General features: G+C 54.9%; 1 protein-coding gene across 1 annotated transcript in view; it reads left to right on the plus strand.

Moving 5' to 3' along the window:
- CUX2 (cut like homeobox 2) overlaps positions 1–26360 on the plus strand; it is a 221138-nt gene extending 194778 nt beyond the window's left edge. Inside the window, exons 9-22 of the mRNA XM_053669843.1 lie at positions 974–1022; positions 4859–4963; positions 7784–7975; positions 8069–8127; positions 8603–8651; positions 8745–8844; positions 9854–10528; positions 11305–11406; positions 15870–16651; positions 17415–17574; positions 19296–19565; positions 20467–20655; positions 21968–22241; positions 24958–26360. Of these exons, the coding sequence (XP_053525818.1) occupies positions 974–1022; positions 4859–4963; positions 7784–7975; positions 8069–8127; positions 8603–8651; positions 8745–8844; positions 9854–10528; positions 11305–11406; positions 15870–16651; positions 17415–17574; positions 19296–19565; positions 20467–20655; positions 21968–22241; positions 24958–25759 (3808 nt within the window). The 3' untranslated portion in view covers positions 25760–26360. The remainder of the gene's footprint in view (positions 1–973; positions 1023–4858; positions 4964–7783; positions 7976–8068; positions 8128–8602; positions 8652–8744; positions 8845–9853; positions 10529–11304; positions 11407–15869; positions 16652–17414; positions 17575–19295; positions 19566–20466; positions 20656–21967; positions 22242–24957) is intronic.
- Positions 26361–26653: the final 293 nt, after the last annotated feature.

The raw sequence follows: 26653 nt of genomic DNA on the forward strand, positions 1-26653 counted from the left end.
CCTCAGGGCTGAGTGTCATTCACTTAAGTTACTCTGTACTCAGTGTCCCTTCAGGATTTAAGACATCACTTATTCCACAAACGTTTATTTAGTGACAACTGTTTACTCAGTGCTGTGCTGAGTCCCTGGAGGAAAGGTTAGGACATGGCCCTGGCAGACACTAATGTGCAGCGATAAATCCGTTCGTTCACAGACACCATTGAGCATTTACTGTACGCCTGGCAGTGTTCTGGGCACACGGTGAATGCTGTGAAGGGAAGAACCAGGAACAACAAGAGGGAATAACAGGGAGGGGTGGTCCTGTTAACGCAGGCTAGTCAGGGAGGACTGCCCGGAGGAGATGACTTGCAGAGTGAGACCTGCAAAGTCAGCAGGAGATGGCCTCGTGAAGAATGCTGGGAAGGGTGCTCTGGGCAGTTGGAAGAATTTGTGCAGAAGAGGACCCTGACCAGCATGAAGCCCAGGTGTGGCTTTTAGTCACCAAATACTCCCCGACCCCAGGCAGAGGGGCAGCCAAGGTGGAGGAGGCCTGTCCCGACCCCACTAAATGCTAGAGGGAGGAAGGGAGCAAAATAAATGAAGGACCACCTCAAGGGTAGTTGAGAGAGGGCTCCAGGACAGCACCTTGGAGCAGGGTTTTGAGGCGTGGACCTGTTCTCTTGAGGCGGGCACTCCAGGCGGAAGGCGGAGCAGCGCCGAAGGCTGGGAGGGGCAGCTCTGCGGGCAGCTTCTGCGTGAGGCCCCTGGGGGGGATGAGAGGCCAGGCTGCTGTGCTGGGGCCCCATTTCCATTTCCCCGTGGCCTGGGTGCTTTCTCCCAGCCTGGCTTCTCCAGTAGGAGGGGTGGAAGGCAGCCTCTCTAGGCCTCCATGTCAAGACGCTTGGGTTCAGGCAGGGGCTGGGGGTATCAGGATGGGCAGGGGTCCTGGCAGTGGCCCGGATTCCTTCCTTAGGGCCTCATCTTTCTGTCTCAGGGCAGATGAAGTCGGCCTGATCATGACCAACCTGGAGAAAGCTAATCAGGTGAGGAGTTGTGTACTGGGGACTCGTTCCGCATGTGGTGGGGGGCTTGGCCAGGCCGGGAGGACAGGACTGTGCTCAGCTGGTGTTTATTGAACTACTTGCCATGCAGAGTGCTGGGGCTGGGAGATGTCTGGGACCCCGAGCCCCCCGGGGATGGAGAACAAGGGTACAGACAGAACTCTCAGGTATAGGATGATCCTGGCGGCAGCAGTCAGGGAAGGGGCTCCCGACCCAGACTCGGGTCAGGGAGGACATCCTGGAGGAAGGGCCATGGGCTGAGACCTGACAGATCAGTCCAGATTGAAAGCGTGGTGGTCCAGGACAGGGAAGGGCCCGGGCAGGGGCCTGGAGGCGGCCCGCACGGCAAGTGGCAGACCCCTCCAGGTGTCTTCTGGCAGCAGGAGGGAAGCAGAGTGGTGTCCCGTGATCCCAACCTGCAGGTACCCGTCTCCAGGCCAAGTTGGGACATGGGTCTCTCCCAGCCAGATTGAATGAGACTAGGGTTGGTGAGGAGGGACAAGCCTATGGCTGCTTCTCTCCCGCCCTCCCACCTGGGGTCTCCTCCAGCCTCCTCACTTGATCCCAGCCACACTGGCCAGCACCGGGTAAACCCAGCCTTCCCTGCAGCCTCATCTTCTAGTTCCAGCCCAAGTCCTTGCAAGCCCTTTGGTCTCTCACAGTCTCAGTTTTCACGTTTATAAATGGGGCCCCTTACCTCCCTTCCTCTGGCTTTGGACCTGGTGGGCAAAGCTGGGCAGGACTCGGAAAGGCGGTGAGGCATGGCCACGTGGGCCCAGTCTGAGATTCTGTGGGTCCACTACATCTCCACCGCAGCTCGGGGCACTGCCAGTGTGGGCCAGCCTCAAGACAGGGCAAGTGGTCAGTTCCCTGGGGCAGTTGAGGAAGGCCCCCAGAGGGGGTCACTGCAGCTGGGCAGGTGCTCCAGGCTCAAGGCACTGCAGAGGCGTGGCTCTCCTGCAGAGGCAGCGAGGGAAAGGATAGCACTTCTGGGTTAATGTTTCAAACAGGTAATCCACTTACATAGTTCAAAACCCGAAAAGGCTCCCAGAAAGCTCCGTCTCTCCCCCTGGGCCACCAGCAGCCTCTCTTACCACTTCCCCACATCTCCTTCCAGAGTTATTTTTACTCCTTTTTAAAACAGAAACAATAGCATGCAGCCCACGCCCCGCTGAACCTTCGCCTTCTTAGAGCTCTGTCATCTTTGGACATAAAGCAGTCTCTTCTGTTTTATTGCTGTGTGGAATCGCACCTCCAGACACACCATCCTCTAACCCAGGAGACAGCAAACTCGCTGTAAAGGATCGGAGACCAGATAATGTCAGCTGTGCAGGTCCCTGTCACACCGTTCGTTTGGCCATTTACAGCGAAAGCATAGACAGTATGGGAGCAAGTGTGCGTGGCTGTGCGGTCAGCGGCTGCAGTTTGCCGACCCTGGCTCCCCATTGGTCCAACCAGTTCCCTGTTGATGAGCATTCGTGGGGTTTCCCGCCATTTACCACCGTCACCAACACTGCTGTGAATAACTGTGTACGGTTAGCACTGTGTGCATACCCGAGCCTCTACATCGGGTAAATTCCCAGAGTGGGATTGCTGGGCAGAGTATCTATGCATTTGTAATTCACCAGATGGGACCAAACTGCCCTCCACAGGGTCGTGCCCCCAGCAAAGTAGAAGACGGCCTGTCTCCTGGTTGCCTGGCCAGTACCATATGTTGTGGGACTTTTGGATCTTTGCCAGTCAAATTGGCTAAAGAAACGGGATCTTAAAGTAGTTTTTTTGTTTAGTCCTCACCCAATGATATGTTTATTGATTTTAGAGAGAAAGGGGAAGGTGGGGAGAGAGAGAGAAAGAGAAACATCAATTGGTTGCCTCCCATATGTGCCCCTCCCTGTTGGGGGTGGAACCCACAACCCAGGTGTGTGCCCTGACCCAGAATCGAATCCACAGTCCTTTACTGTGGGGGATGATGCTCCAGTCAACTGAGCCACCCAGTCAGGGCAGGAAATTAGAGTAGTTTAAATAGGAAGCACTTTTTTTAATGGGTTTTTTTCTGATTATAAAATTAAAATCTGCTCATTATAGAAAGTATGGAAAAGGAAAGAAATGTCACCCCACCAAGTTTTTAATACTCTGAATGTGACCAAGAGGGTTCTGGAGCAGAGCAGGGCAGTATTATTACTTATATAGCAGCGACCCTGCCCGGTTGCCCCAGTTCTGATCCGGGGTGATGAGATGAAACTTGAGGTCACCCTGCTCATGTTTGTGCTGTGGGCAAGGGACCCCTTGACCGGGGAGCCTGGGTGGTTAGTTGGGAGAGGGGTCTCTGGAGAGCCGGAGATGAGTTGATCCCCTGAGTGACATGAGGAACAGGAGGGCAGGGGTCCTAGGTTTTTAGCATTTGCAGTGCAGATGTTTGTCACAGGGGAAGACAAGACCTTGAGCTGTGAGCCCAGCTTTGCAACCCAAGAGACGCATGCACGGCCTGGGTCTCATTCACCCTTGAACTGCAAACACGTACCTTCTAGGAGGCGAATCCCTGGAGTCCTCGAGCTCATCAGTCATAAACTGACTTCCTGGGCTTGTCTTTCAGCCCAGATGCCAAGTTTCAGTCACATTTGCTCCGAAAGCCCTAACTGCAGAAATGAAAATATTTTCTCTGCAACTGCACACCCCGAAAATAACTGACTCGAGCCTTTTCTGGAACAAGGCTGGATACCAATAAATAAATAAACAAATTATTAAAAATGAATTAACAAAATGAGCCAATGGACGTGCGTGGCTCTCTGTGTGTACGGAGTGGGCATAGTTTCTTGATTGCCAAGATCAGTGTGTAAGATAAACATAATCACTTGGGCCTGTGTCCCCAGCGGAGGGTAAAAATAAAACTGCAGCTGTTCTAATTTTTCACATCGTGGCTCAAGATCCCACATACCCTGTTGCTGTCAGTCAAGTTAACCAGTTATTGACACATTTGTATGTGTCAGGCACCAAGCTACGATGCTTGATGAGTTGTGTTTAACCAAATCACTTGCTTAAAAACAACCACAGGAGATAGTGCGTTTATAATCCCCATTGTGCCGACAAGGAAACTGAAGCTGGGGAGATGAAATCTCTTACCCAAGGTCACACAAGCCAGGCAGTGACAAAGTACAGATTTTTCTCCAGAGCCACGAGGCTAGGTTGTTGTTAACATTTATTTAGATGCTTCCGCCCAAGTTTTCTTTTTTTTCCACAGAAATGTTTGAAGAGTTAAGATCCCCCAGAGACCCAATTAAATAAACTGCCTCTTTCCAATTTAGAAATATGCCAACACGCCTCTGTGAGAGATAGGTTTCATTTCCCCCACTTCACAGGAAGAAAACTGAGGCCCAGGGAGGGCAAGTGACTTGCCCAGCGGCCTGCAGCAGCTTGTGGGCTGGGGTGCCACCTCAGCCGGTGCCCCATCCAGGATTCCACACCAGGTGGCCTGGGAGCTGGGGACAAACTCGCCTTCTGACCAGAGCAACCCGAAGTTTACGTGACAGACAGGAGTGGCCCGGAAGGGTGTGGAAATGTACCCGTCCCATCGAGACAGCATCTCCCCTCCCGTCCTGGTGGGTGGGGATGTTCTGACTCCTCGTGGGATCCCGAGAACCCAGGGGGAAACAAAAGTCAAGTCCAGGATCCAAGACCCAAAAAGCAGGACCCTGGGCCCTCAGAGCCCTGCCTGCCGAGCCTGTGCCTGAGACGGTGCAGGGAGATGGTGGAGGGCCCGCGGTTGACGGCCAGTGAGGCCCCCTCACCTCTTAACCCCACGTGTCCCTTTCTCTCCGCAGAGAGCTGAGGCTGCCCAGCGAGAGGTGGAAAGTCTTCGGGAACAACTTGCCTCTGTCAACAGCTCCATCCGCCTGGCCTGCTGCTCCCCACAAGGCCCCAGCGGGGTAAGAATGGTGGGAGAGCCAGAGGGAAAGGCTGAGAAGGGCCACGGTGGTGGGTATGGAGGTGTAGGTTGACCATGCGCACCTTTGTGATAGTGTGCACATGGATGTGTGGGTCTCTCTGTGCTCACAGTGCGTGTAGCATCTTCATTGCCAAGGTCACTGTGTAGTCAAACATAGTATCTATGACTTGTTTTACCAGCTAAGGGTAAAAATACAGCCCCAGCTCTTAACTTTTCAAGCTCAAGCTTCTTCTATCCTGATGAACTGGAAGTCTGGTATCTTCCTTTGAGGGTCTCTTTACCCCGAGTTGTCCAAAAATGCCAGGAACTTACTCAGACTAAAGAGGATCATCATTCCTATTGCCAGATGCCCGCCCTGCAAGAGGGCAGGAAGGGGTGGGGTGATGGGTTTGGTTAATAGAGCAGTGGTGCAGTTGTGGTGGCTGCCACCAGGTGTCGCTGTTGGCTGCTGTTCTCACTGCTTGGTGAATGCATGGTGTTCTCCCAGACCAAGACCAAAGTGGGGCCACATACCAAGATCTGAAGTTAACGCTTATACTCAGCCATTGGTTCCCAAAATGTGCCAGGGTGACACCAGTGTGGTTTCCCAAACAGCCACATGCCGTGAAGAACCAGTCTTCCGTCACCAACCTCAAGGTCTCTGTTAAGCCTGGTTAGTGCATCTTTGTCTCTCCTCCTGGCTGGCATCCTTTTGGGGTCCTGGGGTCATTGCCTGCCAAGGGACTTAGTCAGAACCACCCCCGCCTACCCTTCTGCCCATCTCTCTTCTCTCAGAAAGCCTTGGGTTTCTCGTGTAAAATGGTCACCTGCTTACAGACCTCTGCATCCGAGGCATTTGATCCACAATTCTTTACATAGCAACGGGTCTACCCCAGGGTGGTTTGCCATCTCCACCCATGAACCTGAAGTGGCCGACGTGATGTTTATCTCTCCGGACGCCCTGGCGCACGGGCCCATGTGTCTGTGTCTATCTCTCTCTCTCTGAGTATTGGAATGAGTGTCTACTTGTGACCTTTGGAAAATGACTGTATCTTTAACCTCACTGTGCCTCAGCTTTCTTCATCTGTACAAGTAAGATCTACCTTATAGGATGTTAAGAAGATTACATATAAAGTACCTAAAGTGGTGCTTGGCTCAGTAACTGTTGAGTGCTATTATTATTGTTATTATTATTACTATTACTATTATGTGTCTGGGGTTCTGCCTACAAGAACATATGGTCTTTTTGAGCACATATGTGTCTGTGTGTATCTGGTGATGCCCTGATGCCTGTGGATTTCTATGTGTGTGTCAGCATGAGTGTTCAGGCAGGCAGGTGTGTCAGTGCATGTTGTGTCCGATAGGTGTGACCCAGGAGGCAGTGTGTATGCGTCAGGGGGCCCGATATCTGCACGACACAGAGAGTGAACACAAGAGAGACTGAGAGAGCACGAGAGAGCCCGTGAGGGTGCCTAAGAGAGAATTTGCTGATGGTTCTTAATTAAGCCCCGTAGAGCCCAGCAAAGGCCCGTGCTAATCAGCCACAGGGAGCTTTGCTGGTTTGGGGGGTGAGCTTTCCTGAGTGGCGCTCGATGCTAATTAATTTAATGTGTTCATGGCATCCGCTTCCTGTTTTAATTGTCATTTATCTCCATGGAAGAATACCGGAGTTGGCAGTGTTTTGTTTTGTTGTTTTTATATTGCTTCTTAGGTACATTTGTAACTGAGCCCAAAATCTGTGTGACTGCAGGTTCCCTCAAACAGCAACCTCTTCATCCTCAGCCAGGACCAAAGGACCATTTCCTAAAACCTAGAGAAGAAGCAATGGGGGCTCAGGTTGGTGGCAAATTAGGAGAAGGAAGGAGCCACCCCTAGTGTTGCCTGTGGCAGCCAGGCCTCAGCTCTAACCCTACTGGACTCTTTCTGCCTTTGGCTGTGCTGTTCCCTCTGCTGGGAACATTCTGTTCCCACCACTTCCTCACTCAGCTAACTGTTTCCTTTTTTTGTTGTTCTTTTTAACAGATGTCTTATTATATAATACACATAAGGGAAACTGTGCATATCATAAGCATGCAGCTCACTGAATTTTTCAGGATGAACAAACCCCATAACCAGCATCTAGATCAAGTAGAGCATTCCTGGCCCTCAAGAAGCCCCACTTCAGCCCCCATCCAGGGGTCACTCCACTGATCTCTAACACACAGATGGTTCTTGCCTGTGTTTGTATCTGATCTTAAGTGAATAACACACACACACACACACACACGTGGTATCTGGCTTTCACTCCGTATTGTGTCTGGGAGTCATCCATGTTGTTTCGGAGTAGCTGCAGGTTATTCATTTCATTGCTGTGTAGTACTGCATTATGGGAATATAGCACAGTCTCCCCACATTCTGTCGTTGGTAGACATGTGGAGGGTTTCCAGTGGGCTTCCGTGAGCATTGGTCGGGTGTCTTGGTGCACAGGGGCCTGCGTTTCTCCTGCACACATACCAACAAGTGGAAGCGCGTATGTTCCCCTTTAGTGGTTGCTGCCGAGCAATCTTCCAAATCCCTAATGTGTTCTTGAACTTCATTACGGTCGAGACACATCTTCCTCCAGAAAACCTTCCTGCTCCTTTTCCCTCCCACCTGTTTAGTTTCAAGAATAGAGGGAAAGACATCTAGGCTGGTAGGTCCAGCCTCAGCAAAGGTTCAGAGGCCAGAAGAGGAAAGCTACCAGCCTGTCAGAGGGGCCGAGTCGTTCTGGGGCGTTCAGCACAGGGACTCGGGCTTGGAGAGGCCAGCCCTGCAGCCCCTCAAAGCCCTACTCTGTCCTCAGGACAAGGTGAACTTCACGCTGTGCTCGGGCCCGAGGCTTGAGGCGGCCCTGGCCTCCAAGGATCGGGAGATCCTGCGGCTGCTGAAGGATGTGCAGCACCTCCAGAACTCCCTGCAGGAGCTGGAGGAAGCCTCTGCCAACCAGATCGCTGACCTGGAGCGGCAGCTCTCAGCCAAGTCCGAGGCCATCGAGGTAGATCATGGGGAGGAGGTGGGCAGATGGGAGATGGGTGGGGCATCCCCAGGCAGGACAGCCCAGCCTCACCATCTGTATTTGCTCCTCTAGAAGCTGGAAGAGAAGCTCCAGGCACAGTCCGACTATGAAGAAATTAAAACAGAGCTGAGGTACTAGGCAGAGTGAGGCTCCACAGCCGCCCAGCCCTCTTTCCTGGCTGGGGCAACCGGTGCAGGCAGCGAGGGCCCTTAGCAAAGTTCATCACCTTGCTCCCTCCCACCACACTCCACTTCCTGGTGTCCTTGTCTCCTCACCACTGGTACCTTGGGTGTCATGCTTGGTCCTTTGCCATTAAGAGCTATCTAAAGGAGAACAGGAAAGGCAGCCTTGCTGGGGGTGGTATGATGGTAGAGGGGAGGCAGGGAGGAGGCAGAAGCTCAAGCGGCCGGTGTGGGAGTGGGATAGCACAGCACCCCTCCTGGCCACGTTGGAAGCCGCTCACGCCCGCTCCTGACAGCCCCCATTACAATGAACCCAGCGCCCTGCGGGGCCCAGTGGGGTGAGCCATGGGAAGCACCTCCCCGGGGCCTCTCTCCCAGCCAGGCAGAGCCTGGCTGGCCTCACTGTCTCCACTTTCCCTGGCAGCATCCTAAAAGCCATGAAGCTGGCCTCCAGCACCTGCAGCCTCCCCCAGGTGAGCGTCCCTGCCACTATTACTGTGGGGCAGGCTGTCCCTGAGAGCCTTCCCCCAAGCAGGCCCGCTCAGCCTGGCCTCTCGTCTCCTCAGAGCCTGGCCAAGCCCGAAGACTCACTGCTCATGGCAAAGGAGGCCTTCTTCCCCACACAGAAATTTCTGCTGGAGAAGCCCGGTCTCTTGGCCAGCCCTGGTAGGCGAGGGGATGTTCTCGGGGCTGAGGGGCTCAGGGGGCAGGGGTTGCCATTCGTCTCTGGCCTCCTCCATGTCTGTGGACCACTGCTTTCCACTGGGGCCAGAGGATGATGGGGAAAACGGGTGCATGCTGATCGAGCACCTGCTGTGTGCCGGGCGCTGAGCCAGCACCACCCCTGGCTAAGCCGGCTGTCCCAGAGGAAGTCCACTCATGTGCACACATGCTCAAGGACATGCCGCTCGTTCAGTCCCCCAAAGGCTCCACTCAGCCCCAGGCCTTCATGAGCAGTGGGATGAGGTCACGGGTCAGGGAGGGCATTCACACCACACATCAGACCCCTGCGGTTGGCCTGCAGACGTTACTCTCTCCAAAGTCACCTTCTCAGCCCCTTGTCCCTTCTCCGTATGCATGACACCATGACTTTTAGCTATGTGGCCCCAGCCAAAACTCTGCTGCCTCTATTTCCTCACCTGAAAAATGGGAAGGGGGGTGCCAGTGATGGCCCTACTTCATTGATGAGGCAGGTACAGGGTACCTGGAAGTGGGCCTTCCTGCTGGGTGGGGTTAATCCAAACTCCCCGATCCCAGGCAAGGAGCTGGGCCTGGGACAAGTGCTCAGTTAAAGTTCTTCACGGCAGGAGGGAGGGCTCCCCAGAACAGGCATTTGGACCAGGCCTTGAAGGATCGGGATTTGAGGATCGGGGAGGGGCTGCTGGCAGACACGGGGTCAGCGCTGGACGCCTATAGCGCTTCTCCCCCCCCTTTTCTCCTTCTCTCCTCCCCCTTCCTCTTCTCTCTGTCTCTGCCTGTCTCCCTGTGTCTGACTCCCACTGTCTCTCTCACACGTCATTTCTCTCTCATGTCATGTCTCTCCACCTCTTTCCCTGTCTCTTGTGTCTTTGTTTCTCTATGTGTGTGTGTCTCTCTCTCCCTATCATCATCTGCTTCTCTGTCTTACTTGCTCTCCATCTCTCCTCTCTCCCTCTGTCTGTCTGTCTGTCTCTAGAGGAGGACCCATCGGAGGAAGATTCCATCAAGGACTCTCTAGGCACAGAGCAGTCCTACCCGTCTCCTTCACAGCTCCCACCCCCGCCAGGGCCAGAAGACCCCCTGTCCCCAGGCCCTGGGCAGCCCCTGCTGGGCCCTGGCCTGGGCCCCGATGGCCCTCGGACTTTCTCGCTGTCCCCCTTCCCTGGCCTGGCCTCAGGGGAGAGACTGTCAGGGGACGTGCTGCTGTCTAAGCACCTGGTGCCCCCGGCCGCCTTCAAGGGAGAGGCAGGCAGCCTGCTGGTGTTTCCCCCAGCCTTCTACAGCGCCAGGCCGCCCACGGCCCCCGCCACCCCAGCCCCTGGCCCTGAGCCACCCGGGGGCCTCGAGCCGGCTGATGGTGGTGGGGGCAGCACGGCCGGGGCAGGGGCCGGAGCCGAGGAGGAGCAGCTGGACACAGCCGAGATCGCCTTCCAGGTGAAGGAGCAGCTGCTCAAACACAACATCGGGCAGCGGGTGTTTGGCCACTATGTGCTGGGGCTGTCGCAGGGCTCAGTCAGTGAGATCCTGGCCCGGCCCAAGCCCTGGCGCAAGCTCACGGTGAAGGGCAAGGAGCCTTTCATCAAGATGAAGCAGTTCCTGTCGGACGAGCAGAACGTGCTAGCCCTGAGGACCATTCAGGTGCGGCAGCGAGGTGAGTGCCTTTGCTGCAGCCAGGCCCGGGCTGGGCCTGAGAACACGGGCTCTGGGTTCAGAGCCAAGCTCAGCCGCTTCCAGCTGTGTGACTTGCAACAAGTGACTTTGCCTTCCTGTGCCTTACCTTCCCCCTCTGTACAGTAAGGAGACACATCCTCTCTCCCTCCTTCCTGGGCCTGTGGCTGCCCCCTGCTCTCCACCTGGCCCTCATGGGGCAGCTCAATAGTAGTGGGAAAAGGCTGAGTCTCGGGAGCTGCCCTAGCAGCTCCCCCCTGAGCCTAGTAGGTACCTCAAAGCTTCAGTTTACTCATCCATTATGTGGCCTGGGTGACCACGAAACCTGCCAGACTTGATTTGCAGGCTAATCCATCTGAAGGGCCCACGCCTGACCTCACAACACCAGAATTTGCCCCTGAGTTTGCCCCAGCTCTGCCCTTTATCCATGGGTTCACCTCAGGGAGCTCACTTGAGCTTCCTAAGCCTCAACCACCCCATCTATCTGCCTCCAAGGGGGTTACCTGAGTGTAAAGCACATAGTAACTGCCTGAGGACTGTGAACTGTGGCGGTGGCTGCCACCATTGTCATTATCTCAAGCCAGAGTCACTGGGGGGTCCACAGTGTGTCACACAGACTAGCTGGCCTGCCACACGCACTCGCGGTCTGGGCCTCACTCCCCCAGCCCTGGGAGGAGGGGCCAGCCGTTCACCCCCCAGCCCCAGGGACTGCTCCCCTCGTGCAGATCCCCATGGCAGGTGCCCCCGTGCCTCTCCCAGGCAGCATCACCCCGAGAATCCGCACACCGGAGACGGGCTCAGATGACGCCATCAAGAGCATCTTGGAGCAGGCCAAGAAGGAGATCGAGTCACAGAAGGGGGGTGAGTGTGGCGGGTGAAGCCGGTGGCCTCTGGGGCCTGGTCTGAGCGAGAAGCGGGGTCTGGGCCCCTCATTTCCTGTCGTCCACCCAGAGGGGATTCCAGCCTCTTCGCCTCTCGCTCTGCCGCCAGGCAAGGTCTAGGCCCAGAAAGGGCGGGGTCCATCCGTGCTGTCCATTATAAAGCCAGTAGCCACACGTGTCTGTATCCATTCAAATTAATTAAAATTAAATAAAATGACAACTTCTTTAGCTACACTAGCCACATCGCCCGTGTGACAAGTGGCAGCCGTATGGGACAGCACAACTCGGAATGTCTCCTCGATACACAGTTCTGGCAGCACTGGCCTGGGGTGGTCGGTGTCCACCTTTCAGGAGGCCCCAGATGAGTAATCACAGAGGAGCACGTCCCACTCACCATCGCCGGAGCCTCACCTCAACGGCCAGTCTGCCTCCTTGCACCGTAGCTTCTGACTGCCACGGAGGCACTGGTCCGGCCTCTTCACTCATCTCAGGCCACACCGTCCACACCTTCCCATCCGGAGCCATCTCCCAGTGCTACTGTTGGCCTCAGACTCAGAGGCCAAAAACCACACGAATTTGTCATCCTACAGATCTGGTCAGAAGGCCAAACTCCACCTCCCTGGGCTAGTCAGGGAGTCGGCGGGGCTGCCCACTTCCGGAGGCCTCAGGGTAGAGTCCACTCCTTACCTTTCCAAGTTCCTCAAGGAGGCCCACAATCCTTGCCTCCTGGGCCCTTCCTCCCTTGTTAAGTCCAGCATCCCAGCCTCTTTGAGTCTCGGATCTTCCCAGCTCCCTCTTCCAAGTGCCCTTGGGATTATGTAGGGCCACCCAGATAATTCAGGATAATCTCCCCACTTCATGGCCCTTCACTGTAATCACATCGGCAGAGTCCCCTTTGCCATGCAAGGTAACATACTTAACCAGTCCCAGGGATAGGGATGTGGATGTCTTTGAGGGGCCACCTCTCATGAGTCCCAGAACCACAAACCAACTGCTGGGCATGCCCACCAGGGTCTCCACTGGTGTCTCAGACTCAATATGTCTGAAATGGAACTCATTGTCTTTCCCTGCCCCTCACTCACCTCTTCAAAGTCACCCACTCAGGGCTGGGAGCCTGTCACAGACAGTGCTAGAAACTCAGAGTGAGTTGAAGGGCTACCCTTGACCTCTCACTCGTGGCAGCCATTCAGCCAGCCCATACAGGGGACACTCACCCTCCAAGAGATTTTTTTAAGCTTGTCCATCCCCCACCCCAGTTGCCACCAGCTAGTGAGCCACAGTCATCACTAGCTGGGACAGCTGTAAGAGTCTCTTCGCTGGTCTAGGCCCCACTCCACCTGGACATCAGAGGGGTCTTTTTAGGGCACACACACAGTGATGTCATGACTCAGAATCCTTCCCTGGCTCCCCGTTGCCCTGAGGATGAAACCCCAGCTCCGCCACAAGGCCTGAGGTCTCCAGAGCCCTCCCAATCCCTCCATGTTCCACATGTGAGCAGTTAATAACCATCCTCATCCTCATTCCCTGCTGCCGTTCTCGTCCCAGGCACCGGGCCAGCTCCTCACACTTTATGTCTCAGCTCAGAAGTCAGCCCCTCCAGGCGCCCTCCCACCCCTGTACAGATGGATTGGATACTGCCGCTCCTCGGATCCCCCAAGTTACATGTACGCTTGGTGCAGAGGAGCCAGTGTGCTTTGCTGCGAATTCTGTCTGGCCCTGGTGTTGATTAGCTGTGTGACCCTGGGCAGGTTTACGTAGCCTCTCTGTGCCTCCATTTTCTGACCTATGAAATGACGACAGTGTTAATAGTCCTTAAGGTTGTGTGAGGGTCAAGTGAGATCATCCCTGGTAAGCACTCAGCCTGGGACCTTGTGTATAGAAGGCGCGCATAAAAGGTTAGCCTTTCTTACAGGTAACATAACCATTATTATGTCTCTGTTCTTGCATTTTTCATGTTACAAATGACCCTGCTGATGTGGCTGTTCCTCCCACTGGTCTAGGGGCTTCTTGCAGCCAGGAACCGGCTGCATTCCTGCACCCAGCACAGTGGAGTGCAACATGGTTATAACACGGTTGCTGACTTAGAACAGGTTTCAGCGCTCCCATGCTCTTTTGCAGTGTCTGCTGCCCCCTGGTGTTGGCTCAGAGCAAGTGTCCTGATTCCCAAGCCTCTGCTTGCTGCTGGGGACCATGAGATTCCCAGGGACCCTCCCTTTGCCTGTTCCCTGGGAGGGCTGGAGGGTGGCTTACCCTGCTAGGAGCCTACAGTGCCCCAGCCATGTAAGTGGCCGAGCCCCTCCTGTGTATACACCCATTTCTTCTTGCTCAACCACAGCAGTGAGAGAGGGGCAGTCATTCTGAGAACATTTACTGTGTGCTCGACGTGGGTTACAGATGTGGATGAAACACTCTATTGGGGCAAAAGAACCACGAGAAACAGTCTGATCTACTCACCCACAGAACAGACAGGACAGCCAAGGCCAGAGAGGGTGAACCGTGCCCAGTTACACAGAGACCAAAAGAGGACCCAGGGCTCCTGGCTCCCTATGCTGTGACCTCTCTCACTGGGTGTCAGCAGCAAGGCAGCATCACCGCAGAGGGGCACGTTTGCCCAAGAGGGCCAGCCAGCAGGTGTGCATTCTGTGAAGAGCTCAGCAAGAGGAAAGAGGCCAAGGTTATGGCCCCACACCCCTGGCACAGTCACGGTCGGTGCTGAGCAGAGAGCGACTAGCAGTCCCCCAGGGAGGGTATGAATGTGGATGACTGCCAACGCAGATGTTTTACTTCTGGGGACCGGAGGGAATGCCCACGTTGGGCACAAAGATTTTTAGACAAGTCTCCTTTGTCATTGTCACAACAGTGACAAACTAGACACAACCTAAGTGCCCAGAGTGGGGGGATCAGGTGGTAAAGCAGAGGCTATCCCTTCAGTAGGGCACGCCACCATCGAAGATACGAAGGGAGAGACAGGCCTCGATTTGTTGCTCCACTTATTTACACATCATTGGTTGATTCTGGTATGTACCCTGACCAGGAATCAAACCCACAACCTTGGCGTGTTGGGGGTAACGTTCTAACCGGGGTTCTAACCTCAACCGAGATATCCAGCCAGGGCAAGAGAACTTCTAATCATAGGAGAAAATAGTCACGTGGACACAAGCCAGGAGACACTCCCACTTCAAGTGTGATCATCCCACGCGTGGTGTCGAGAAACAGATCGAGGGAATACCTGGGAACATTTTATGTGGTTTCCTCTGGGAGGTTAGAGGGGATCTTTTCATTTCCGCCTTAACTTACTGTGCTTTCTTAGCTCTCTACAAGATGCACATATTATTTTTTAATTGAGGTGAGTCACATAACAATTAAACATTGTAAAGTGAACACTTCAGTGGCATTTACTATGTCCACAACGTTGTGCAGCCAGCATTCCCTTCTCCCCCAAGCCCCAGGCCACCGCTAGTCAATCCTCTTTCTGTCTCCATGACTACCTATTGCGGATATTTTGTATAAATGGAAATTATACAAAATGTGGCCTTTTGTGTCTGGCAGCTTTCACTTAGCAACATTTTTTCAAGATTTTTTTTTCATGTTGTAGCAGGTACCTCTGCTTCATTCCCTTTTGTGGCTGAATAATATTCCCTTACTGTATTACTTTTTAATCAGAAACGCAACAGAAATTATTTTTAATGGGGCTGTGGGACCCACCGGGGTGGAGGCAGTACAACGAGGTAACAGAAAGGACTGTGTTGATCTGGAGTGGTCTAGGGGTGGGGAGACCCCAATGTGGGAGAGGCCACTCGTGGGGCAGAGGGAAGCATCGTTCTGTTGTTCCTTTTTGTGTACTAGTTTAAAAGATTTTTTTTACTAAATAACATATTGTTTATTTTTGCTTGTCTTGGAGCTCTAAAGGAAGCAGATTATACTGTGTATCACCTTCTGGAGCTTGTCATTTTCATTCAAGATTCATGTGTGGTTTTACACAGTGACTTTCCTTTTTATTGCTGTATAGTATTCCATTGTGTGCTTTTACTACTATTTATCATCCACTCCCTCCTCACTGGGCATTTGGGTTTGTGCAATTATTTTGCCGTTAGACTAAATGAAGCAGCCTCTTTTGTGTGCAATAGTTAGTGTTTTTCTTGTCTTCGAACATGTGCATAGATGGATCAGAGCATATGTAAAAGAGGAGTCTTTTTTTACATTACATTATCCCCATGAGTATTTTCTGAACATATGCTAAAATCTCACTGTCTACCCATCTTAACGGCTGCCTAATAGTCTGCCATGGGGACAGACCATAATTTACTTACCAGTTCCCAGCTGGTGGACACAGAAATTGCTTTTAGCATTTTGCTGGTATAAATACTGGTGCTGTGACCATCTTTGTCCTTTAAGCCACATCCTGACAAAGGGCCTCTGGCCACCCTGTCATGCACCCCACAGGTGAGCCCAGGAGCTCAACAGCCCCCCTGAGCGTCACCAACGGCACAGCGTCCGCCGGCACCTCGGAAGACGCCATCAAGAACATCCTGGAGCAGGCCCGCCGGGAGATGCAAGCACAGCAGCAGGCCCTGCTGGAGATGGAGGCGGGCTCCCGGGGCCGCTCAGTGCCCCCCTCGCCCCCAGAGCGGCCCTCACCGGCAGCTGTGGGCCAGAGCGGGGCCCCGACCTACGTCAAGCAGGAGGACAGCAGTGGCAGCGGGGGGACCAGCAGCAGTGCCACACAGACGCCCCTCACTGTCCTGTCTCCTGCTGCCTTCGTGCAGAGCATCATCCGGAAGGTCAAGTCCGAGATTGGCGACGCCGGCTACTTTGATCAGCACTGGGCCTCGGACCGCAGCCTGCTCAGCCGCCCCTACACCTCGGTTTCACCCTCACTCTCCTCCTCCTCCTCCAGCTACTCCAGCCAGCCCAACGGACGGGCCTGGCCCCGTGGGGAGGAGGCCCCCACGGCCCCGGAAGACGAAGCGGCAGGGGGTGAGGATGAGCCCCCTAGGCTGGGCGAGCTCAAGACTGAGGGGGGCGTCCCCGAGTCGGGCAGCGGCGGGAGGCTGGCCTACTACCCAGCATACGTGCCCCGCACACTGAAGCCCACCGTGCCGCCCCTGACCCCTGAGCAGTACGAGCTCTACATGTACCGTGAGGTGGACACACTGGAGCTGACACGCCAGGTCAAGGAGAAGCTAGCCAAGAACGGGATCTGCCAGAGGATCTTTGGGGAGAAGGTGAAGATGGTACAGCAGGGGGTGGGGAGATGGCAGGAAGCTCAGGGCCATGGGACCAGGGAGAGAGGACCAGCTAAGGACCCGGCCCCCAGTGCTTGTTCTGGACAGAAGTGTATATGGGCGAGAACAGGGCAAAAGCAGCATTTGAACCCAGGTCCTTGTGACCACAAAAGTCCATTTTTCTGTAACTAGCTGTCTCTGGGCCCTGTGGGGAGGGGAGGGCCACGGGCAAAGCATTCAGTTCTGTGGTGTTAGATCAGTGAAGCATGTCTGTCTGGTTAGGAATAACCACTGAGCCAGTCCCCCCCTCCAGGACACTCCCTCCCTCCATCGGTCCAACCACTGAAGGGGTTAAGGTTCATACCAGCCAGGGGTCTCCTGATTGGCTGGTGCCCCTGCCACACAGGAGTGGTTACTTGGTTTTTTAGCATCACCTCTGCCCAGGCAGAGGGGCAGGCAAACAGTCAGACAAGCCCAGAGAAGGGAGAACTGACTTAAGTGGGAGATACAGGAAAGCTTCCTGGAGGAGGGGGCCCATGAGGGGCCTTAACGGCTGGGTCGGATTTTTACATGTGAGGAAATCAGGAGGGGCACTGCGGGTGGGGGTGCAGAGCAGGCACCTGGGAAGGAAGACCAAACGAAGGCAGCCGTGGCCTCTCAGGGAACAACGTGAACAGCGGCGCCTAAGGGTCTTGGTGGGGGGAGGTGATGGCCTGTGTGCCTGGGGCCCACTGACCTGCCCTTTCCGCCCCACCGTCCCCAGGTGCTGGGCCTGTCGCAGGGCAGTGTGAGTGACATGCTGTCCCGGCCGAAGCCGTGGAGCAAGCTGACGCAGAAGGGGCGGGAGCCCTTCATCCGCATGCAGCTGTGGCTCTCGGACCAGCTCGGCCAGGCCGTCGGCCAGCAGCCCAGCGCCTCCCAGGGTGAGTGCCCACAGGGCTGTTCCGAAGGGCACTGCCAGCCCCCGGAACTGCAGAGAGCCCTCATTGTTCTGCTGTGTGGTGGGACGTGCGTCTGCTTTACTGCCCACTCTCCCAGCCCTGCCATCTGGCCACCATTACTGACCCCCTGGAGGACTGCAGTGAGCTCCTAGCTGGTGTCTCTCTCTCACGCGTCCTCCCTGCTCCCAGCAGGATGCATCTGTCAGTCAGTGGTTTCAAACAATGAAGAAAGTAGTGTGCATTCGGAGCTCCAGCCTCCGATCCCCTGTCAGAATCCATCGGCAGTATTTAATTATGAATACTTTATAATTAAACTTTTTCATTGAAAAACTCTGACCCGGGCTGGTGTGGCTCAGTGGATTGAGTGCCAGTCTGCAGACCAAAGGGTCGCCAGTTCTATTCCCAGTCATTGCACCTGCCTGGGTTGTGGACCAGGTACCCAGTTGGGAGCATGTGAGAGGCAACTGATTGATGTTTCTCTCCCTCTCTTTCTCCCTCCCTTCCCCTCTCTCTAAAAGTAAATAAATAAAATCTCTTAAAAAAAAGGAAGAAAAGAAAAAGAAAAGCCTGCTCCATAGGTTACTGTGAAGACAGTCTATTGTTGTCCCAGCCTGGCCCTTCCCCATTAGCATTGTGTCTGTGCTGGTGACAGTGACTGGGGACATGTCAGCTCCCGTCAGCTCCAGCATCACAGGGATGTCACCTGGATGTCCAGCACCAGCCAATTTGGGGGGAGGTGGGACCGTAGAGTCCTTGAGACCCAAGACGCACGCTGCCAGCACGTGGAGCTGTGATGAGCTGCTCAGAGCTCTGCAGCTTCACTGCGCACCTCTCAGGCCAACCAGGGGTCCCGGCCCAGGTTTGCACGCAGCACCACACTGGGCACGCAGGACGTGCTCAGTAAAGGAGGCTCTGCTGGTTATTGTTATCACCATTGTCGTTGTCGTTGTTGCCAGCTGGTCAGGGAGAGGCCTGGCACCAGCAGGAAATCGCAGTGAAGCTGGCTGTTCTGCAGACCATCCTGGCCGGGCTTTGTCAGAAGCGTCCTCGTCACGGGGCTCAGGCCACCTGTGCGCTTCTGGCGGGGGTGTCGCAGCAGCAATGCTGAGCCTTGCTCGGCGCGGTCAAACCTCGGTTCTTGAAATCTCCCACCTCGGACAGGTCGGTTCTCCACCAAGTGGTTCACGGACAAAATGTCTCAGTTGTCAGACAGAACTTCAGTTCTTGACCTGACAACACTTTCATGCTGCTTCCTGTATGATCAGCCTCGCGCCTCTCGGGTGCCAAACAAAGGAGATCCGGTTTCCGAACAAATCACTTCTTGAACAGCCTTCCGGAGCGAATTGAGTTCCGGTGGGAACCGAGGTCCCACTGGATGTGGTGTCAGGAGGCAGCAGAGGCTGATTCGGCCCTCGATGGGCGATGCCATCTCAGATCACTTGGCCGGGGTGGCATCAGCCAGCTGTCTTTACTGTACAGCTGTTTTTCCCTCTGTGACAACTAACTTCTTTGTGGAAGGGCACTTTGCGACCAAGTAAACTTCCGTCTGCCGGTTTTCCCACCTAGGACGTTCCCTGAGATACTGTGGTGACTGCAGAAGGGGTCGCCGCCAACTCTTGGTTCTGACAAACAGGACTGCCCAGCCCGTGTGTGTCTAGGCCAGGTCGCAGTCACCACCTTCTCTGTCTCTCTGTGGCCTGCAGCCAGTCCCACCGAACCGAGGTCCTCGCCGTCCCCACCCCCCAGCCCCATGGAGCCAGAGAAGAGCTCCCAAGAGCCCTTGAGCCTGGCCCTGGAGAGCAGCAAGGAAAACCAGCAGCCGGAGGGACGCTCCAGCTCCTCGATGAGTGGGAAGATATACTCCAGCAGCCAGGCCACGGGGGGCATCCAGGAGATTGTGGCCATGTCCCCTGAGCTGGACACTTACTCCATCACCAAGAGGGTCAAAGAAGTTCTCACCGACAATAACCTAGGTACGGGCGGTGGGGCGGGGGGATGCTGCCTCCACCCCGGGTGGCTCCTACTCTCCTTGAGAAAAATGCCCTTGGTGAGCTCCCAGAGTGCGGGGGTCCAGCCTGCAGGCACCTGTCTGCCCCCGCACACCCAAGACCCTCCAGGAGGCATCCGACTCCACCCTGGGCCCCTAGAGAATCAGATGAAGCAAGTAGATAGATAAAATCCACCTGAGCCTCCCAGTCACAACCCAGTCTTTCTGTACCTTTGACACACATTCTGAACACATACAAGAATATGTGTGCACTAGGGTCTTCCCTTCTCTTTTCTGCGTAGGTGAAGTTGTGCACACACACGCACACTGACCTACAGCTTGCTTTGGAAAATTCACACTGTGGACACCTTGCACAGCAGAATAACTGGGCCTCCTGCGTTCTTTCTCACTGTTGTCAAGGGGTTTAGACCAGGACGCCCTGTGTTTCCCACCCAGCTGGTGGATGTTTTGGTTGTTCCCAGTCCCCTGCTGCCTCTGAAGCCATGTCCAGACCCACCTCTGCGTCCCTGGGCAGGCACACTGCAGGGCGGATCCCACCAGATCCGAGGCTGTGCACACTAAAACTTTGGTAGAATCTGTCAGATTACAGTCCAACAAGGTGACAGTAAAATACACGTGAAGTTTGCAGACAATTTCAGGGACCCCCCCAGGAGGGAAAGGCGTCTGAAGTAGGAAAGCGTGTTTACTGGTAGCTGTCTGCCCTGCCCCCTCACAGCCTTCTATTTTGCAGAAAGTCCCCTCTAGGTCCACGCTGGGTGGGGCTCCCCTGTGTCTGAGTTAGTGCAGGCAACCTGGGTTCTCCACTCGGCCCCTCCCCCGAGCACCTCAGCCAGGCCTGGGGTAACAGCACCCCTCCCTGTCCCCAGGGCAGCGGCTGTTTGGGGAGAGCATCCTGGGCCTGACACAGGGCTCTGTCTCTGACCTGCTGTCCCGGCCCAAACCCTGGCACAAGCTCAGCCTGAAGGGCCGGGAGCCCTTCGTGCGCATGCAGCTGTGGCTCAGTGACCCCCACAACGTGGAGAAGCTGAGGGACATGAAGAAGCTAGAGAAGAAAGGTGAGCGCCGGGTCCTCTGGGTCTGGCCTCGGGTTTCCCCACTGGAACCATATGTGGTTGTGACCCAGATACCCCCCGGGCCCCTGCGGTCCAGTCTTAGTCTGGTGTGGGACCACAGGGAATAGTAATTCCACAGAACATAACGGAAAGCAGTTAAAATACTTACTGCGTCCCCCGTGGGAGGGGCGTCTCCCTCAGCACCCTCCCACACACCCACGGCTGCTGGAAGGCCTTCAGCCCACCCCACTGCCACGTCCCAAATGCTCCCTCTCCAACCCTCCGTCCTCTGCACCAACTCCCTGACGTGTAATATACGGGCAGGTCCCCCTGTGCCCATAACCCAGATTCTGCGCAACAAAGCAAGTTCAACCCAGCCAACAAGACTCCCGGGGGCGGGGGCGCAAAGAGGTGGCAGGTTCTTACATTGTTCATTATTTATTACCTTTTATCCCTGAAGAGATGAGCCAGCAAGCACCTGCCGTGTGCCGCCCAGTCCCATGCTGTGCACAAGGGATTCCCGGTTGGACCATGGGGTTCAAGGAGTTTACAGTTGTCCCCCAGGGCACCCCAGGTGGTACATGAGGAGAGAGAGCCCCCGGTCCCACCAGACTGTGAGGGACACGTGGGCCAGGGCCAAGGCTGGGCTGTTGGCTCTGAAAACTTGGCACTTGAGGACTTGGCCCACCACTTCCCAGCTGTGTGACCTTTAGCAAGTTACTGCCCCTCTCTGTGCCTCCTTATACTTCGTCGGAGATTATGTGTCAGTAGCATCTACCCCACAGTGTTACTGTGAGGGTAAGTGAGACCCTCATCCCTTACATTCTCCCTTCTGAAGTAGGCTTACCCCCCACATTTTGATGAATTGAGGTTAAGATGCATTTGCTGGGCTCCCCTACCTGCAACAAGACCTCAGTGAATTTTAGCAATACTCTGTCAATCAAGAGAACACCTCATAGCACCCTTTTCTGCGCAGTTCCTGTGTGTGAGGTGTCCTGCTAAGCCCTCAACATATGTTAGCATTTTGGGGGCTAATGCCAGTCCTTAGAAGCCAGTCGGGCTCTCAGGCAGCTGTGGCCGGGTGAGAGCCTCAGCCAAGGGGCGGGGAGGGTGTGGAAGGAGAGCGGGGAGAGAGAGAGGACAAGACCGGGAGCTCGGCCCCCAAGTTTGGGGCACAAAGGGCTCTCAGCGGGGTTGGCTGGTACAAGTTCAGCCCCAGGATCCTGCTACTCCTGCTGTCCTGGGGTTGGTGGGGGTACTGGGGTGCCTCTGAGCAGGCCCCTCTCAGCCTTCCCTCCCCCACTGCCCACCCCAGCCTACCTGAAGCGCAGGTACGGCCTCATCAGCACCGGCTCAGACAGCGAGTCTCCAGCCACCCGCTCCGAGTGCCCCAGCCCCTGCCTGCAGCCCCAGGACCTGAGCCTCCTGCAGATCAAGAAGCCCCGCGTGGTGCTGGCACCGGAGGAGAAGGAGGCCCTGCGGAAGGCCTACCAGCTGGAGCCCTACCCCTCCCAGCAGACCATCGAGCTTCTCTCCTTCCAGCTCAACCTCAAGACCAACACCGTCATCAACTGGTTCCACAACTACAGGTGAGGCAATGGGGGTGGGCCCACAGGGGCAGGGAGGGGCAGGCAGGGTCCCCGCCAGGCTTCCTGAGCAGGAGCTATCTCTGGTGTCCACGTGGAGCCAGAGAGGAGAGAAGAGTCCATGTGCATGTTCCAGGGGCAGAGAGAAGTTCTCTTGACCCCCAAGGGAAGAAAGGTTGGAGAAGCCTAGTGGAGTGAAGCACTTGAAATCTCTCTCCACAGCCCAGGCATAGGCCTCACACAGACCTGAATTCAGGTCCCGCGGCAGCTGTGTGTTCTCGGGCGAGTCACTGTACCTCTCCGAGTCCCACCCCCATGTTATAGATAAGGAACCTAACACCTGACAGTGCTGAGTCAAGGATCCAATGAAACACGAGACACAAACACAGTGTAAAATACTGCTCATTATTTGGCTTAGAGCCACAGCCCGGCAAACATCAAATAAAGCAGATTCTTAAAGCCTCACAGCCTTGGTTCCTCCCCGGGATGTACAGGGATGTCCTCACCTGTTTTATTCCCCACAGGGACTGAGCCCTCCGTTTTTACCCAAAGGATTCGTTCAGCCAGGGTCTGGAGAAACAGGTTCAAAGCCAGTATCCCTGCCTTTGGGGAGCTTAAAATCATGCCCCACATAATTTTACTACAACCTAATAAATGCTGTAAAACAGGAAGGAACAGGAGCCAGGGGGGGAAGAGAATTCTGCGTCCTGGTGAAGAGTTTACAGAAGAGGTTGCATGGGAACTGGGTTTGGCAAGGTGAAGGAGTTGGCCCCAAAGAGCGAAGAGAATTGCACTCCCAAAAGAGACCACTCTCAGAAAGTTTTCGTGATGGAAGAGCACTTTGGTTCATTTAGAAAATGTTTACTGAGTGCCTACTCTGTTCCAGGCACTGAAGAGAACAAGACACAGTTCTCACCGCCACATCTCTTACATGAGATGTAAGGTCCCTGTTAAACAGCCACTCGGTCAGTGTATCGTTACAGATGGCAGTGAACTCTGGGAAAGACGAACAACCTGATGTGTTGAGAAAAATTACCAGGGTGGTCCTGTCATAGATTCGGGGGGCAGAAATTGCAAAGACTACTTTATACTATAGTATAAATAACAATTAGCTTCATATTTACATTTAATCTATAGTTTGGAAACCCAAATTATGGAGCTTCAGGCAGTGAGCCATCCGAAACTCGCAGGGCTGCTCCTGGTCCCAGCAGCTCTTCCCGTTAGCAGGGCCTGAGGGAGACGGCAGAGTCTCTGTAAGGTGGACAAGGCCACCTTTGTGGAGGGACTGGGGGCTGAGAGAGGGGGGAGTGAACAAGATCCCTCCCAGTCCCTCTAAGCCCAGGGTCCTGGGGTAGAGCCCCATTCCCTGCCCCGGGCAGAGCCAGGGAGGCAGGAGAGTGTAGCCAGACTGCTGGGCTCCAAGCCCGCCCGGGCGGCTCGCTGGCTCTGTGATGGGGAAAGTCCCCATGTCTCTCTGAGCCCCATCTCCTTTACCAGTGGGAATGGCCATGGTAATGTCCCCTGCAAGGGCTATTACAAAAAGCAAATGAGATAATCTGCACAAAGCACTTGACCCAGTGCCTGGTATAATACGCACCTATTGTTATGATGTTTATAATCATTAGAATGGTTATTCCTATGTATCAGTAACACAGGGGATGTGTTATTGATATCTATTCAGATATATATTTATATAAATGGGCGGAAGGCTACAGCCTTGGAGCGGCTGAGGGAGCCCTGCTGCTCGCCGGCCCTGGATGAGTCATTCGACCCCTCTGGACCTCATTTGCTACATAGGAAAATAATTAATAGGCTTAGACCCAATCCTGGCCCTTCCTGCTCTGAAATGTGATGGGCAAGACTCGGTTTCCCTCCCACAGCAGGGAGACTGTTGAAATGAAGAGAAAATGGGTACCAGACCCGAATTTGGGGTACCAGACTCTGGTCCCAGCTCTGCCCCCTTCTGTGCTGTGGCGATCTGGACAAGTCACGCTCTGTGCCTCGGTTTCCCCTCTGGGCTGATGTCTAAGAGTCCCTTCAGGAAAGGAGCAGGGAGTTGTCGCCACAGACTAGACCCGAGTTTGACTTTGAGAACTCACAGTCCGACAGAAATGTGGTGCAAGCCACGTGAGTCATTCAAAATTTTCCCGTGGCCACATTTAAACAAATAAAGGAAAAGGATAAAAGTTCATTATAGTAATATATTTTATTTAGCCCAATATATACAGATGTAACCATTTCAACATTTAATCAATATAAAAACTTTATTAATGATATCTTTTACTCTTCTTTTTTTTGGATGAAGCTTTGAAAACCTTACCCTTACGTCACATCTTAACTCAGACTAGCCGCATTTCAAATGCTCAAGAGCCTCCATGGCCAATGGCTACTGTACTGGACAGTGAAGGTTTAGATCATGAGCTTTGGAATCCAGCAGTCCTGAGTTCAAGTATTCGTTCTGCCATTTACTGGCTGTGTGACCTGGGGCAAGTCACTCAACCTCTCTGTGCCTCGTTTTCTCCTTTGTGAGGTGGGGATGGTACTAGCGCCCACTTTGTAGTGTTGTGGAGGGGACTTCCTAAGATGCTGCATGTGGGGGAGCTTAGTGCCTGGTGAGCCCCCAGGGAAGTGGGTAGGTTCAAAATGCCCTTCCGTGGAGTGAGTCCAGGGTTAGCTGGTTCCCCCTCTGCCCCCTCGCTCACCACCATCTCTGCCCCAGGTCCCGGATGCGCCGGGAGATGTTGGTGGAGGGGACCCAAGATGAACCAGACCTCGACCCCAGTGGGGGTCCTGGCATCCTACCACCAGGCCACCCCCACTCAGACCCCACCCCACAGAGCCCTGACTCGGAGGCCGAGGACCAGAAGCCTCCCGTGAAGGAACTGGAGCTTCGGGAGGGCCCCGAGGAGAGCGCCAGACCCCTCACCGCCCAGGATCAGGCCCAGGTGAAGGTTAAGCAGGAGCAGACCGAGGCCAACGCTGAGGAAGAGGCGGCCAGCCAGCCCCAGGACTCGGGGGGGGCGGACAAAGGCCACGGTTCTCCCAAAGAGATGCACCCCGACCCTCCAAGCAATGAGGGACTCCCAAAAGTGGCCCCTGGACCCCTTCTTCCAAGCGGGACCACACCAGACTGCCCCTCGCTACAGCCCCCACAGGAGAGCAGGGGTGGAGAGCGGCTATACCCGGACCCCCTGAGTTTTAAGTCGGCTTCAGAGTCCTCGCGCTGCAGTCTGGAGGTGTCCCTGAACTCGCCCTCGGCTGCCTCCTCGCCAGGCCTCATGATGTCTGTGTCACCTGTCCCCTCCTCCTCAGCTCCCATCTCCCCGTCCCCACCTGGCGCCCCCCCTGCCAAAGTGCCGAGTGCCAGCCCTACTGCCAACACAGCCGGGGCCTTGCACCCCAGCGCCAAGGTGAACCCCAACTTGCAACGGCGGCACGAGAAGATGGCCAATCTGAACAGCATCATCTACCGGCTGGAGAGGGCTGCCAACCGGGAGGAGGCGTTGGAGTGGGAGTTCTGAGGGTGGGCAAGGGGCCCGGCCGGCCGCCCTCACCCTCTCACCGCCCTTCCCCCAGACAGCGCAGGGCCCCGGAGGGAGGAGCTCAGCCACCAAGACGTGGACAGTGATGTTCTGCCGTTTACATTTTTTGTTGTGACGCTGGTTCTGTAAAGTTGTGCGTGAGCAGGTGGGGCACACGCCACCGCCTCCTCTCTCTGGCACCCCCTGCCCCAGGGGGCGCCCTCCTCTCTGCCCCGGCCTCTCCGCACAAGGCAGAAGCAAAGAGGCACCACATTTTCACCTGGAAACTCCCAACTCTTTTAGAAAAATAAATAAATATTTATAGACCTCTTTTAGATATTTTAATAAAGGATCCTTTGGAATTTATTCCCAGCCGATGCTGTTTTGATATGACAGAGAGCTATAAAATCAGGATGCCGTCACAACTGTTGCGAAGTGTACACTGAAGTTGTGTCGTTTTTGCCACTAGATGAGATTAAAAGAAGACAATTGTTCAAAGCCATCACAAAACACTCTTTAAGACCGACCAAAACTTAGATAACCTTGGAACCATGGTTTTACCCCACGTCTGTCTGTGAGACACGGCACGTTGCTGCTGCCCTCCCGGAAACTGTGCTGAGGGGACAAAGTCTGGAAGACTCTAAATGGAAACCTCGGTGCCACTGAGGCCGCGTTTCATTCTGGCGGTTGGTCTGCAACCTCGGTAACGCAGAGCTCCCCGTGCTGTTGTAAATGTTGTAGAGACATGGGCTGTGGCCAGCTGTCCCACCCGAGAGGTGTGTGACATGGCGCAAAACAAATGGCCTGCACTCCCGCTGGTCAGACACCCGTGGGCTACGGAGGTCAGGCATCCATCTCATCCTTATGTAGACAAGATGTGTGTCCGCACCTTCT

Source organism: Artibeus jamaicensis, unplaced genomic scaffold (assembly GCF_021234435.1).
Source record: "Artibeus jamaicensis isolate MK-2021 breed Jamaican fruit bat unplaced genomic scaffold, CSHL_Jam_final contig_525, whole genome shotgun sequence".
Taxonomy (NCBI): domain Eukaryota; kingdom Metazoa; phylum Chordata; class Mammalia; order Chiroptera; family Phyllostomidae; genus Artibeus; species Artibeus jamaicensis.